General features: G+C 39.6%; 3 protein-coding genes across 5 annotated transcripts; all 3 read right to left on the bottom strand.

Moving 5' to 3' along the window:
- Positions 1-260: 260 nt before the first annotated feature.
- ctu1 (cytosolic thiouridylase subunit 1 homolog (S. pombe)) lies at positions 261-4,390 on the bottom strand. Of its 2 annotated transcripts, XM_047380206.1 has the most exons (4): positions 4,234-4,390; positions 2,521-2,544; positions 1,927-2,427; positions 261-1,465 (listed from the first exon to the last, which is right to left on the bottom strand). In XM_047380206.1, exons 3-4 carry the CDS (start codon positions 2,420-2,422, stop codon positions 930-932), a joined length of 1,032 nt encoding a protein of 343 aa, XP_047236162.1. In that variant the 5' UTR covers positions 2,423-2,427; positions 2,521-2,544; positions 4,234-4,390; the 3' UTR covers positions 261-929. The 2 variants fall into 2 exon arrangements, with proteins under 2 accessions (XP_047236162.1, XP_047236161.1); XM_047380205.1 differs by lacking the exon at positions 2,521-2,544.
- A 537-nt stretch (positions 4,391-4,927) lies between these two features.
- On the bottom strand, positions 4,928-6,597 carry crybb2 (crystallin, beta B2). The gene is made up of 6 exons (XM_047380210.1): positions 6,455-6,597; positions 6,120-6,207; positions 5,839-5,957; positions 5,588-5,720; positions 5,349-5,491; positions 4,928-5,261 (listed from the first exon to the last, which is right to left on the bottom strand). Exons 2-6 carry the CDS (start codon positions 6,180-6,182, stop codon positions 5,093-5,095), a joined length of 627 nt encoding a protein of 208 aa, XP_047236166.1. The 5' UTR covers positions 6,183-6,207; positions 6,455-6,597; the 3' UTR covers positions 4,928-5,092.
- A 4,573-nt stretch (positions 6,598-11,170) lies between these two features.
- Positions 11,171-13,326, bottom strand: LOC124877164 (beta-crystallin B3-like). 2 transcript variants are annotated; one of them, XM_047380207.1, is made up of 6 exons: positions 13,217-13,326; positions 12,832-12,929; positions 12,521-12,639; positions 12,291-12,423; positions 12,044-12,186; positions 11,171-11,554 (listed from the first exon to the last, which is right to left on the bottom strand). In XM_047380207.1, exons 2-6 carry the CDS (start codon positions 12,904-12,906, stop codon positions 11,311-11,313), a joined length of 714 nt encoding a protein of 237 aa, XP_047236163.1. In that variant the 5' UTR covers positions 12,907-12,929; positions 13,217-13,326; the 3' UTR covers positions 11,171-11,310. The 2 variants fall into 2 exon arrangements, with proteins under 2 accessions (XP_047236163.1, XP_047236164.1); XM_047380208.1 differs by lacking the exon at positions 13,217-13,326 and having other exon boundaries at positions 12,832-12,932.
- Positions 13,327-14,207: the final 881 nt, after the last annotated feature.

The raw sequence follows: 14,207 nt of genomic DNA, 5'->3' as shown, positions 1-14,207 counted from the left end.
CTTTGAGCTACTAGAAACACTGAGAAAACGAGTGTGTGTTATAGAACAATTGCATGTCTATGAAATGTTATGTTTACATGCATTGCTTTTTTGGTTAGCCTTTATCTTTCATGTTGTTTCTCTATTTTGTTGTCATGGACTAATTTGTCTGAAATGAGCGAAGTAACTAAAAAAATCCTAAATGAATGCAAATTAATATAATCAAACATCACACAGGCAGAACATAAAAAAGTTCTTGTGACAATAAAGATTCTTGTGACTCAAGAAAAGCATTTATTGCAGTTCATCAAATAGCTCTGGGTCAATCTGCCCCGTTGTCATTTCATACCCTCATGTTATACTTGTGTTTTCATTTCACACACCTTTACTTAAACTAATGCATATCATCTTATTTTTCTTTATGGTTAAGCACTGATTTCTTGTGATAGTCATAAAAATGCTCAAATGTCAGATTATTTAAACTGGCACTTTTCAAAGCGAGGACAGATGGACACGGGTCGGTGCCAAACGTCCAGGGGAAGAGAAAAGTTGGACACAACGGTCCGAAAATGGCGAGATGATTAGCACCCTCTCATAACACACTGGAAGGTGACTATCACACCATCAAAAATGTCTAGAATGTAAAATATAAAGTAAAAACTTAATTTTAATCAAATGAGATTAAACCACAGTTGGTATGAAATCTTCCAAAAGTATGCAAATACCCACTGACTTGAAAATATTGTTTCCTTAATGAAAATACAGATGACTCATTAAAAAATTAAATAACCCCTTTTCTGCAATTAGACATAAGCAGAAAATGATTTCATAATTTTATCAGTAAAAAGTGTATCTGATACCCCCATTGTGTTTTTGCTGAAAAGTTGCTTTACTGGTCAGCCTAAAAATTCATCTTAAATCTTTAGATAAATAACTGATTGATATCATCATCAAAAGTCCACTGATTTCATCTTTCTCTCCTCGCTTTCTGTGAGAGGCTGCTGGGAGAGAATCTTTTTGTGCAGCCGGTGGTGTTTCCCTATGCCCAGTTTTGGCAGACCGCGGTTCAGCCCCTCCAGCAGCACGCAGGACTTGCAGAGCGCCTGGCTGGAGATGTAGCCACAGCGGTTACAGGTTCCCTGGACAGGCATCTTCACCCCCTCACGCACAGAGAGGTTCTCACCAGAGTGGATGATGTCCATTATAGAGCTGGGTCGTATACTCTCCAGGTCCTTGAGAAAGGTCCTTGCATAGCCTCGATAAGCATTAGGGGAGTATATGCACTCTGTAGAAAAATAGTCCAATTTCTTAAAATAGGCGTAGAGAACAATCTCTTTTTCGTAGGCATATTTGAGGGGCTTGCAGCGAGGCACGACCCCGTCACCCTCACTGGCTGTGGAGATGGCAGTGCAGCGACGCAGACGAGCTATGTCTCCTCGTAAGACATTCATTAAAACAGTTTCTGCCACATCATCGGCATTGTGACCTGAGAGGAAAAATAAAAAGTACAGTGCGTTATTTAAAGACAACAAGCAGGATAGTGTTCACTGCAGGGTTTCTACAGATTTTCCAAAAGTCCATAGATTTCCAGACTGAAATTACAGAATTATGGTCAGTCAAAGGTTGTGCTGATACTGCCGATAGGGAACCTGCAAAAGACCACAGACTGGAAGAATGGATCGATGCAACATCTCTGTATCTTTTATCTAAAACCATTAGAAAAGACAAACTGGTTGGAGCAACTTATTTTTTTAGAAATCCACGTATTTATCATGAGGGAACAAGGATAAGGAATCAAGCCTCAAAATATAAATATTTTTCCATGTTTTTCCTACTAATCCAGATGAGAAAAATACTTAAACTCCATAATCTTCCAGATTTTGTAGGACTGCACAGGAACCTTGACTGTTGCTCATAATATTAAATGACCCTACTGATCAATATTACCTGTACAAATCTTATCCACTTTCAGCATGATGGCTCCTCTGTCCAGCGCCTGTCTTCTGAACACCCCACAGAAGGTGCAGTTGTTTTTCAGTCCCACCTGCTGCACTATAGCATCCATCGTCCAGCCGTACAGCTCCTCGTAAGACACGATTTTCAGCGGCAGTTCGTACTGTTGCTGGTTTCTCTTCACTGTCTCCAAGGAGTCGTCTCGATAACCAGTGATTCCCTCATCCACAGAGATAAGCATGAGTTCGAGTCCATAGCTGTACCGCTCGTTCAGAAGCTTCATGACATGTGCGAGCACCGTGGAATCCTTTCCACCTGAGGCAGCGATCCCCACAGTCTCCCCAGGTTTGAAGAGCTTTGCTGCCACAATGGTCTGATGTACCTCCTCCTCAAATGCCCAGAAGAAGCACGCCTTGCACAGCGAGTGACTGGTTTTTGGACGTTTCAGCACAGCACGCTTTTCAGAGCAGCTGCTGCACAGAACAGGCATCCTGACTGTGGGAAGATGTTTGGTAAAACATTTACACATCTGGTATAAAGAAATGTTTCCTGACATAATTATTCTATTAATATAAGCACCTTTCTTACCTGAAGTCTCATGATATCTTTTGACTTTTACACAAAAACAAAAGTTCCGAGAATGAAAAATCTCCTTTTTAGGTTGTTTTTTATGACAAACTTTACCACTTCAGTTTTTATGGTGGAAAGTTCCATTAAATCTGGGTTGCTGATTAGATGAATGGGTTTTAATCGCAATATAAATGGAAATTACACAAACTTCACTTGTACAGGGTTTTAGCCCTACCACAAAATGTGGTAAACTTGTTGTTAGCTCAGTAGAACAAGAAGGACAAAGCAAATGGTCTCCCTCTGTCATTTTATTGAATTGGAAGAGCAGATTGGTTGATTTACAAAAGGGACTGATGCTATAAATCCTTCTTTCAACCATAGTTGCCTCCAAAAAACATGTGCTGCCATTGTTGCTTTGCATCAAATGGTAATAACAGATAAGGATACTGCTGCCAGTAAGGTCATGCTCAAATTATTTAACAAATCATTAAGAACTTCAAGGAAGGAAGTTCAGTAGCTGTGAAGCAAGCGCCCAGAACTCAAATGAGGGACTGCTCTGCCACCAGAGCAGAGCTCGGGAATGGCAGCAGGCAGGCATTAGTCTCTATGCAAGCACAATGACAAGACTGTTGGACACTGGGGAAGGTTACAGAGCGCAGAGATGGCTCTGACTCTCAGTCCAAACATGGATAAGTCTTAAAGCAATATTCCCCCATTACCCAGACGCTTAATGGGCCAGAGGGGTTCGAAGGAATTACCTCTTCCCCAGGGAGAAACGTTTAATTTTATGGTGAAAAAATATCGACCAAAAAGCACAGAGTGCATCAATGAATGGGTTAAAGATTTACATTTTCCTGCAGGGGGTTCCTTTAGTCTTATGATTTAGCAGAAACGTTGAGGTCATTAATTTCAGTCTGTAGTCCAACTTTTGTTTTTTACTTTCCTTTATCATGCCACTGCAATGTACTTTTTATGTTTTTTGTCATCTTGTAAAGCACTTTGAATTGTATTGTTGCTGAAATGTGCTATAGAAATAAACTTGCCTTGGGCCAGGATCAAGAAGAGAAGCAAAGAAGCAATTTCTCTTAAAATCAAGCACAGACTGCCAATATGCAGGAGGTACCAGTATTTGACAGCAGAAGACTGGTTTCTCAGATAAAGTTGCATCATGACACATCATGGGGTCTATAGCCAGATTTCCGAATATCTTATTGAGACCATTTAACAGTTTATATCAATTTGTTTCTCTGAAACTTGTGAAATGTTAATAAGGAGGTTCCGTACATTATAGAAACATCTGCTAAGAAGATGCGAAACTAAAGTCAAAGTTTGTAAAAAAAAAAAAAAAAGAATTTCTTAAAGGAAAACGTTTCATCCAGAAAATAAAAACATTTCCCTGCTATATAACACATATTATTGTCTCAGGATTGAATACTCAACATGCAATATGGCCACACTCATGCAGCTATTTTAAGTTTTCAATGCTTAATGAATGGCAGAACTGCTGTGCTGTTCTGCTGTGAACTCATTAATCATGCTACAATTCACAGTAATGAAGATGCAAGGAAGACACTTTTTCAAAGCAGCACTAATAATGGTGGTTTTTCATATTTTAAAGCCAAATCAAAAACCAAAATGCAAGGAGGCGAGCTACATAAACACCAGCAGGACGCCTGAGACAAGCTAGCTATGTTAAAACACATTAAAATGAGGTAACTTTTGCATACCAACCTTTCCTGTAAGACGAGATTTGAACAGTGGACGTGGAAATCAAGAACACAAGAAAAACAATTTAACCTAGGTTTATTGTCTTGCTAAGGGAAAAAAAAATGTTGCTAAGTAGCTATACCATGTTTTTCCATTCGTAAAACACGCGGGGGGCGTTAAATCCTGCAGCGCATCCTATTGGTTGGAGGGTGTCATTGCACATTAGTGCGTACTACTTTTGTCAGTTATGACTGCCAAAAAGTATTTTTTTTTTTTTTTTTTTTACTGAGAGGCAGGTGTTTAGATGCACAACGATGCCTCTTAAGAGAAAATGAGAAAAAATTATGTTATTTTATACAGTATATGTAAATACGCAATTTCATCTGCAGCCAGACCAAGAGAGTAGAATCACCACAATTACCTGCAGAAGTGCAGTAGGGGTTTGTACAAAAGCACTGACTCAAGGGGCCGAATACATAGGCACATCACACTTTTCCAATTTATATTCCTTCTTTGAATTGGTCTTTCATATAAAATCTCAACAAATTAAATTAAGGTTAGTGGTTGTAAAGAGACAAAATGTCAAGTTCACAGGGTATGAAAACCTTTGCAAAGCACTGTACATATTTGAGGTGTTTTTATTCAAATTCAGGTAAGATTACAGACCAAACTAACTTGTAAGAAAAAAGTCAGAAATAAAACACATCACCAAGGGAAATGTGAAGCAATGAGGATTTATTAGTTTGCGCAAAAGAATGCCACTGTTACAACAGTTGCAGTAGATAATAAATTCTGTATGGTGTAGCTGAAATTCAAAGATGTTGCAGCAAAATGGGGTCAAGCTTTTCAAAGTCAGAATTCATGACTGGAAACAGTCACACGCTTAGTTGATGGGGTGAAAAGCACCCCTCTGATGCCACTGCATGTCTCTGATGCGCCGAACTGACTGGATCTGAGGAATCTGGGCTCCAAACTCGGTGCTGTCTTTATAGTCTCCCTTTTCAAACAGGTACTGAAAGCCTCTGTAACCTGGATACTGATAGCCAACCCAGCTGGGGTTGGTTGCGAGGAGGAAATATATGTCAGAGGTGAAACTATTCAGCTTTTTCCAAATCAATCTGTCTGGAATAGAGACTTACGTGCCGCTCTGGACCCGAACAGAGGAAACCTTCTCCTGGTAGCCATGAGCGTGGAAGCTGGGAACATCATCATCTATGATTTCTATTTTCTTCCCTGCAAAGCTGGGGTTTTTGTAAAGGACAATCTTGTGCTCCTGGCTGTCCTGAGAGGAGAGCAACAAATCAACAAATACAGTCAAGTTAGGCAGCTGACAGCACGCCTGATGATGATGAGTTGAGCTATGAATGTGCTGTTTTACCACTTTAATTGGGCGGAATGCAACAATGGTGTCGCTACGCCTGCTGTTGGTCCAGGAATCCCAGCGAGGATACTCCCCCTTCTCAAACACATACTGCTCTCCCTTACAGCTGGCCTGCTCGTATCCCACCCATCTGACAAAACGGACGAAGGAGACAGGATGCTCATCCACTTTTCCCCACATATTCAGTCCTCTAATTGTTGGTTAAAAATCTATTTTCACATTTCTGCAGGCCTCTGAGGCAAACTCACGGTCCACACAGCACCAGTATGGAGCCCACTTTCTCCACGCCTGCTTCCTGGAGGTCGTTACAGGGCCCAGTCAGCTCATGGCAGTGTCCCTGGAAGTTTTCCTGCTCATAGATGACGAGCTGTGCATCAAAGGGGCCAAAAAGAGAGAGAGATTATTACCTAAAATTGGACATTTGAGTCAATCAATAATCAGATTTCTGCAAAATAAACATTACAAACAGGCAGTGCTCTGTCAGAGTTTTAAACTTTGACTAATTTAGTTGCAGATGCATTCCTCTCACCTTAAACGCACTGCTTCCTGGCTGCTGCTGCTTGGATACAGGGATCTGGTGGTCTGTGGCCATAGTGAACGGATCGGCAAGGATAAGCCTTAAAAGAAACACCAACAAGGTTATAATGCAAACAATTTCAGTCCATGCTGATTTGTCTTCACTGACAAAATACAAACAGTTCTTAATCACATCATTTTTTCTATAATTTTGCATTAAAATGTGTAAGTAGAAAAAGTGTCTGTCTTTTTAAAAAAGATTTTGCAACCCTCGACCACTGAACACGATACACGCAATCATTTCTAAGCGAGAAATAAAAATTAGAATGACAAACACAAGCCCCTTACCAGTACTTGTTTGTGCCAGTGTGTTTGTGGCAGGACGAGGAGCTCAATATATACTAAACGCCCAGTGGGGGGAAACTCTGCCAACAGAACCTAGAGCATCTAAGCCAGCCAGCAGATCGCCCTGCCATAGGCCAACCAGAGGAAAATGTGGAGGTCACTGTATACACCCCACCATCCCCTCCTCACCCCCACCCCACACTCCAATCCAATCCAATCCACCCCTTCCCACCCTAGAGTTATTTCATTAGTTGTCAGTTTTGTCCAGCCAGTCATTGTTCGATATCCACATGATTCAGCACACACAGTGCCAAGAGTCCCACAGCAACAATGAGAGGGAGAAAGATAGGAAAATATGGGTTTTACTGTGCTGGTTGGTTCAGACTCTGGGGGAAAACTGTGGAAATGAAATTCTGAAAGTGTACATTGAATATAATTTGTTTTCCAATGTAGAAATAAACCAAAAAGAAAGCAGCTAAATTTTCACTAAAATTCCTTTATTGTTTAATTTTAACTATAAAAAAAACATTTTTCTACATTGTTTCTCATAGCTGTAATTTCAGGATAAATTTACTGATTTTTAATAACCTTCTTTTCATTCAATATGATTTAAACATGCTATTCATTGGTGCATTTGTTTTCACTAACCAATAATAAAACAACCAAAAATAAAAATGCTGTGGGTTGTATGAATTTCTGCTGCAAATTTTAACAATGTTTGTTTAAAAGCTGCTGCAGAAAGAATCAAACTAATCAGCTTCCAGGAGGGCTTTGGACAGATTTTGACATGGATTCTGATGCATTCAAGTTGCTTTTAAGTTGGAAGAGGTTCCAGCAAGTTTGAAACTCAGAGTTTGATTCCAGTGACCCCAAAGCTGTGAGGAAGACCGCTGTGGCAGGTGAAGCTGAAGCAAACCGAAGCAAATCTATAGAACTGTCACAAATTAGTTTTTATTCCTGCCTGATTTTATCCATTTGATGTGTTTCGGTGCCTTTTTCACACTCATAAAATGAGTAAAGGTATATTCTGCGTGTATTATCTCAAATAGTTTTATGATTTGCCAGTACAGTGGCATTGCAAGCAGTCTAAACTCAGACTACAGAAGAAGGAATACAAGCTGAATAGACTAAAAGTGAACACCTTTGAAAGAAGAATTTACTAAAAACATTTAAAAACAAGGAAAAAAAAACAAGAAAATCCCAAACGGACATATGAAGTGCTCTGATGAGTTTTCTCATGATTTTTATGATGTCATCAGAGCCACGTGTGTTTGATAGCTTGTTAGTAGAGTTAGTGTGGTAGATTTTATGATTTACAACAAAAGAACAAAGCAATACATCTCACCATCCCATGTTGTTCCATAGGTGACAAACAATATCTGAAATGGGTTTGAATGATTTCACAGAAACGATAGGCTCGTACCTTTAACAACATCTTTCACACATTGTTGGCAGTCCCATTTAACAGACTTTTTCTTCTCCGCCAAAAAAGAAACAGAAATTAGTGCAAGGATTGTCTTCATCCTCTTCCTATAAAATGGGGTTTGAGTAACATTAATTAGAAAAACTGCATAATCTGAAATAAATGCATGTGTTGTTACATAATTATCTAATACCACCCACTGCTTTAAAACATATTACAGAGATGACTTGGATACAGTCTGATTTTGAATAGCAGCAACTTTGATTTGCATTAAATCTGCTTGATTTACCAATAATACATGAATGTACACCAAAGCGTTATTACGATTATAACTAAAATATTGTTGTTGCTCATTAAAATGGACTGATAATCTCTTCAAATTAAATTTCACATGTAAAATATGCATAACATAAATTATAAATAAATTTAATCAAAGCCAAGCCAAAATGTAAACAAGCTTTTGAAATTGTTTATGTTAAATAAATACATTTTGTTCTTTTCTTTTCCTGCAAGATATGCAAAATAGTTAGATTAACTCTGCACAATTCTTTTTATTTTTAACCTTCATAAAAGGTTTTACCAGAGTCTTTTACTTTGAGTAAAGTTCTGACTGTGATAAAGTTCTGATAACTGTTACAGGTGTCCTGAAACCCGCCCCCCCATCACAGGGTCCATATTAAAATGATGACTTGTGTCTATGTTCTTTTTTGGTGCCTGAAATCAGGAGCTACATAAGCAAACTTACAGACCTACTGCATAAGTGTATGTTAATGCTATGCATTAGCCGCATGTGAAACCTCATATTGATGTTGTAGGACTTGTGTGAGGAAATCACAATAGTCCTACATGCAGGGACGTTAGGGACAAAGACTGTTTCTGTTGCTGGCAAAAACTGTGCAGGGTTTGTTTTTCAAAACACAAAGATAATATAATGAGCAACCATCATGTGAAACAATACAGTATTTTGAAGTGTTGTCCTCGGTTACTTTGGAAAACATTAAGAAAATTCTGGTAATACATGCTGTTAAATTTAGGTGGGAATACTGTTGCTTTAATTGTGTGCGTTTATCCACATAATTTTATTCAGATGCATGAAAGGGTCACACTATAGCAAACACGCAAAGCTGTTGACAATATGCAACTTTAAAACAAAGTGCTGGGGTTTAAGTCAATTTTTATGAAGACCAATCAAAATTTATGATGTGTCTGTCATCAACATCAAAGCAATTAGATGCGCTAAAGTAATCTGAATACATATTTCATAACCTTTTGTGTATGTTTAATTGAGGATAGTTAGGCTCGCTGTGCTTTAAATTGTGTTCTCAGTTCATCTGCAACCTCTGAAAATAGTCATCATTAGATTGATGTTCTATCTATTCTTGAATTTCTTTACATAGGAGCATTATGAGTTGCTTTTTGAGATCTTTTGGCCTAAATGTTGTTAGATAGATTCTGTTTAGGCGGTTCTCTTAATATAAAGGTCTGGTGGTAATCAGGTCTAAGTGTGGTTAGTCAATGAAAAATAAATTAAAAACAAAAAACAAAACAGTTGATTACAGTTAATTCCTGATTTACTTTTTACACAGGGCCAGACTGGTTTGAAAAGCTTTTACCCTCGATAGACGAAAAATAATGACATTCATAAGGAGTGGATGTAAACTCCTGGCCACCTTAGTTTGAGATTAAAGTTTTGAAACTACATGTCTTCAACCGTGTCTTTTGGTAAAATTTCTTATGATAAATCAGACTGAATTTCTTTTTTAGGTCAGTTAGGATTACCAAAATTATCTCTAATAGCTAAACGCCAGAGTAATGAGAGAGACAATTAACTATGAACATATTGTCAAACTTTCTTCAATTTCAGAATTTACATACATTTCCTTTGTATTTGGTGGAATCGTTTTTTAAACTGTATGACTGGAGTCAAGTGTTCTATTCCACTATAAGCTTCTCACAACAGTTTGCTGTATTTTGGCCCTTTTCTCCTGATAGAACTGGTGTAACTGAGTCAGGTTTACTGCCTGCCTTGGTCACACATACCCTTTTAGGTCTGTCCATCAGTAACTGAGATCAGAACTCTGTGATGACTTCTCCAAAACTTTCCAGGAACTCCAGGACTTCATAACTTATTTGTGCCCCATCTTTAACCTCCTGGCTTGTGGCTTTAGATTTAGCTTCTTTCCACATAATTTTCTTTCCTAATGATGCCATCTATTTTGTAAAGTACACCAGTCCCTCCAACAGCAAAACATCCACACAGCATGATGAGGCCATCACCGTACTTCACAGTAGGAGGGAATTCTCAGGCTTGTAAGCTAACCCCCCTTTTCCCTTCAAATGTAGCAATGTTTTTGGTTAAACAAACAATTTTAGTTTTATCAGACCACAAGACAAGTATTCAATTATTTTTTACTGAGGGCATTTGCAAACTGTAATTGGTATTTTTATGTTGCTTTGGAGTAGTGCCTTCTTCCTCTCTGATGACCTTATTCCCCATGTCAGTGTGGTTTACCTATGCGTACTGATAACCATCGTCTACACAAGGCCTTTTGCTTTTCTTCTGCAGTTGTTACCATATTTTAAACCAAAACTCACCTCTGGCACACAATATCTGTCTCCTTTCTGAATGGTACTGGTGGCTGGACATTCCCATGCTGCTAATACTTCCAAATGATTATTTAAGGAATGTGGCATCTGTAGATTTTACCCAAGGATAAACCAGACTTGTGAAGGTCCACAGTTCTCTTCCTGAAATCTTGGGGTTTTCAGTTTAGACATAGTAAACTTAATTTATGTAAACTGAAATGCAAATTTTAAGGAAGTCATAAATAAAAGCCCTTATCCAGTTTAGACAGTGAGGAAGAAATGCTTGTGTCCTTTAGTTTATGTAATTATCTGGTTTCTACTAAGTGTCATTAACTTTAAAATGAACAATGAGAACTATGGCAGGGAATTTGGTGCACTCTGTTTTAATAGCAAGCATACATACAGCATGACATCATTTCCACTGCTGTGGAGAAGATGCATATCCACATATTCACTGAATCAGTGATGTTCTTTTAAGACTGGATATCTGACCCAGCAGACTAAAATAGGAAAACAGTCATCAAAAGTAGCACGTGTGGCTAAAAAGCAAATATACTTGAAACATAATTGTGGTTTATTTTAAATGAAAAACATTCGCCAAATTTATAGTGTATCACTTTTAAATGCCAATTTGACATTTCTGTTTAGGATTTTCGCAAATCTTAGGAAAGAAATGTTCAACTTGAAACAATTATAACATCACCAACAGATTCCAGGTCAAACAACCTTTATTTGCCACTAAAACACACATGGCACTTGTCACTTGTCAGTGTTTGCCATGATTAGGTTAAAGCAGAGGGCAGGCACTTTGGGGCAGAGTTGGAGTTTGAGAAGCAGGTGAGGATCCTGCTCAGCTGGCCCCAGCTGCTGCAGGAGGGCCGGGAGGAGCTGGAGCTGGATCAGGGTCTGGGCCGGGAGCAGGGGCAGGGTCGGGAACTATGAAACATCCCGTCTTGTGCCACTGCATGTCCCGAACACGTCGGACAGATTGGATCTGGGGAGAGGGTCCCTGCCAGTCGTTCCAGTGCTTAAAATCTCCCCGCTCAAAGATGAATTGACGGCCCCTGTAGCCTGGGTACATGTAGCCAACCCATCTAGAAGAAAATGGAAAGAGTCACAGAGAGATTTGCTCCTGAAAACCCCTCGGACCAAAACTGGTCCTATGGCAAACAGAATTGGAAACGGAGACCTAACACCATGAATCACCACAGCTCTATTAAAATAGCCTTTAGATAATTCATATTTATACATTTATGTCTTATGCATCTTCATACTTCTGTACTTCGGGAGATTTACTTTCCAATGGTGGAGAGAAAATGGAGCTAGGGTAGTTCTAAGACATTAAGATAAAAAAAACTATGGTATGCTCTTCACATTCAGAAACAAGCATGCATACACACCAATTATTGCACCTGATTGATTAGTCTGTGTAATTTTGATAAACTTTTTTAATAAGGAAACATTTCACTGAGAAACAAATCCTTACAGTCTTGACTGCACTGATTTACAGAATATAGCAACACAACAGCTGATATTAGTGTGAAAGAAAAACACATAAGGCAAAGGTATTCAGGGAAACGTACGTTCCGTTGAGAGCCTTGACGCTCGCTACGCGATCTTGAAAACCGTGGCCCCACAAGCTTGGCACATCATCATCAACAATCTCCATCTTTCTGCCAGTGAACCCAGGGTTCTCATAGAGGTGTAGCTTGTGTTCAGCACTATCCTAAAGAGGAGAAACAGACACCTGCAGCCAGTGTTAACTAAATAAAATGATAGTACAGCTATGGTAGGCAAGCTTATGTCAGATACCTTAAATGAGTCACTCACCACTTTAAGTGGCCTTAGAGATAGCAGGGAGAAGCTGCGCTGACTGTTGGTCCAGGTGTCCCAGCGTGGATACTCACCCTTTTCCAGAATAAACTGCTCTCCTGTGAACCCATGCCGGTCATAACCCACCCAGCTGAGAGGCAGAAAGATGGAGGGAGTTTAATTTCATCAACTTGACTGTATTATACAGCAGACAAGTTTTGAAGGGTATTGAATGCAGCATTACTCACGGCCCTGAGTCCACAATCAAAGAGCCAACCTTCTCCAGTCGCTTCTCTGTCAAGTCTTTGCATTCTGCAGAAAATTCCGCCTTACCGCCCTGGAAATTTTCAAACTCAAACACCACCACCTGGATAGAAATATACATTTCTTTAGCATTCACTGCAAGACATAGGGCTTTCTGACAGTGTCAGATTAAATTATTTAAGTGTTAGCGAATTAGTTTAGCTATTTGTTTTATATAGATGTTGACACGTGACTTTGTCAAACTGAGAATATGAGTAGTTGAACTTAGAACCTGCACAGAAAGCTGCTATAGTACCTTATATGTGGTTCCAGCTCCACCCTGGCTCTTCCCAGCAGCGAGTTGCTCTGGGGCGCTCTGCTGCTCCGACATCTTCCTGATCCACTTCTCCTCCACTTTTTGGTAACAGCACACACACACACACAGACAGAGCAACATCCATAATGCACAGTCACACAACCACAGAAATGTACACACCAGGAGAGACGTTTTATGTCAGGGCTGCAATTATGAACCCGTTTTTTCCTCCTCTAGCTGGTAGGATTATCCTTTATGAGGACTCATGACACAAGCTACATCCAAACCTGGATCCTTACTGTTGCAACACCATCTAATTCCAATCCACAGGAGTTAATGGGGCCAATGTTATTGAACCCTTAGTGTCCAGAATGACGCTTTTTACCTGGGTATGCCTGCAAGGACGTGGTAGAGTCCCTCTTTTTTGGTGCCACTTGGTGTTTGGTGGGGTCGAGCCATTCGAGGGCAGACACGAGGGGGGGGGTATTTATGGTTTATTTCTGGCCACAACAGCAGAAAAGGTGGAGCTGTTGATACAGCAAGTCTGTCGCTTACATTGTGTCCGTAACGCTGCCTCTCAATAGGCAGCTATGTTGGCACAGGCTGCCCTGCCCGTCCAACCAGGCTGCCAGGGAGCACTGTGTGTGGGCACATGCAGAGAGAGCCAAGAGGATTCAGCAGACAGGCCTGCTCAGCACAAACACACATACAGTTTTTCATACAATGCTTTGCAAAAGTAATTAGTCCCACTTTTCACATTTTCATCAAACACCCCTACTTGAAATTTAGTGCCACTTACTTTTTGAAGTCACCTTAATAATAAAAGTATCAATCTGTGTAATTCAGTTTTTTGACAATTGTTTGTCAAGCATTCCACAAATCTGACCTTAATGGATGAGTTACAAGAAGAGAGCCATTGTTGAAAGAAAACCACAACCCCATTTACATTTCTCCACAAGCCATGTAGGGGACTCAGCAAGCATGTACAAGCATTTTTGCCTACATGCAGAACAAGATATGTGGCACAAAGTTGACACTCCATTCAGAACACATCATCCCAATAATCAAACAAGGTAGTGGTAGCATCATGCTGTGGGGATGGTTTTCTTCAGCAAGAATAAGGAAACTGGTAAGTTAATAGACCGTAAAAGACTTGACACAGGTTGATCTTTTAGCAGGACGACGATCCTGAACAAACAGCCTGAGCTATAATGGAATGCTTTATATCAGAGGTGGGCAATTCCAGTCCAATTTAAATTATGTCCTCAGTCTGCCTCAAGTTCTGCAGAAACCTGCTAATCACTAATTAATTTAAATCAGGAACATTTAAGCATGGAAACATCTACAACATGCAGCCCCCTAGGAACAGAATTGCC

The sequence above is a fragment of the Girardinichthys multiradiatus genome, chromosome 12 (assembly GCF_021462225.1).
Source record: "Girardinichthys multiradiatus isolate DD_20200921_A chromosome 12, DD_fGirMul_XY1, whole genome shotgun sequence".
Taxonomy (NCBI): Eukaryota; Metazoa; Chordata; class Actinopteri; order Cyprinodontiformes; family Goodeidae; genus Girardinichthys; species Girardinichthys multiradiatus.
Note: the sequence above shows the minus strand (reverse complement) of the source record. Positions and strands in the feature narration are given on the sequence as shown.

Bases quoted from the DNA above. Each gene is read 5' to 3' on its own strand.
- ctu1 (XM_047380206.1), bottom strand. From the start codon at position 2,422: ATGCCTGTTCTGTGCAGCAGCTGCTCTGAAAAGCGTGCTGTGCTGAAA. The intron at 1,466-1,926 runs GTAATATTGATC...TTTTCCTCTCAG, and splicing joins AGTGGATAAGATTTGTACAG to GTCACAATGCCGATGATGTG.
- crybb2 (XM_047380210.1), bottom strand. From the start codon at position 6,182: ATGGCCACAGACCACCAGATCCCTGTATCCAAGCAGCAGCAGCCAGGA. The intron at 5,721-5,838 runs GTGAGTTTGCCT...CCGTTTTGTCAG, and splicing joins ATACTGGTGCTGTGTGGACC to ATGGGTGGGATACGAGCAGG. The intron at 5,492-5,587 runs GTAAAACAGCAC...CTCTCCTCTCAG, and splicing joins CATTCCGCCCAATTAAAGTG to GACAGCCAGGAGCACAAGAT.
- LOC124877164 (XM_047380207.1), bottom strand. From the start codon at position 12,906: ATGTCGGAGCAGCAGAGCGCCCCAGAGCAACTCGCTGCTGGGAAGAGC. The intron at 12,187-12,290 runs GTGAGTGACTCA...TCTCCTCTTTAG, and splicing joins CTCTAAGGCCACTTAAAGTG to GATAGTGCTGAACACAAGCT. The intron at 11,555-12,043 runs GTACGTTTCCCT...ATTTTCTTCTAG, and splicing joins GTCAAGGCTCTCAACGGAAC to ATGGGTTGGCTACATGTACC.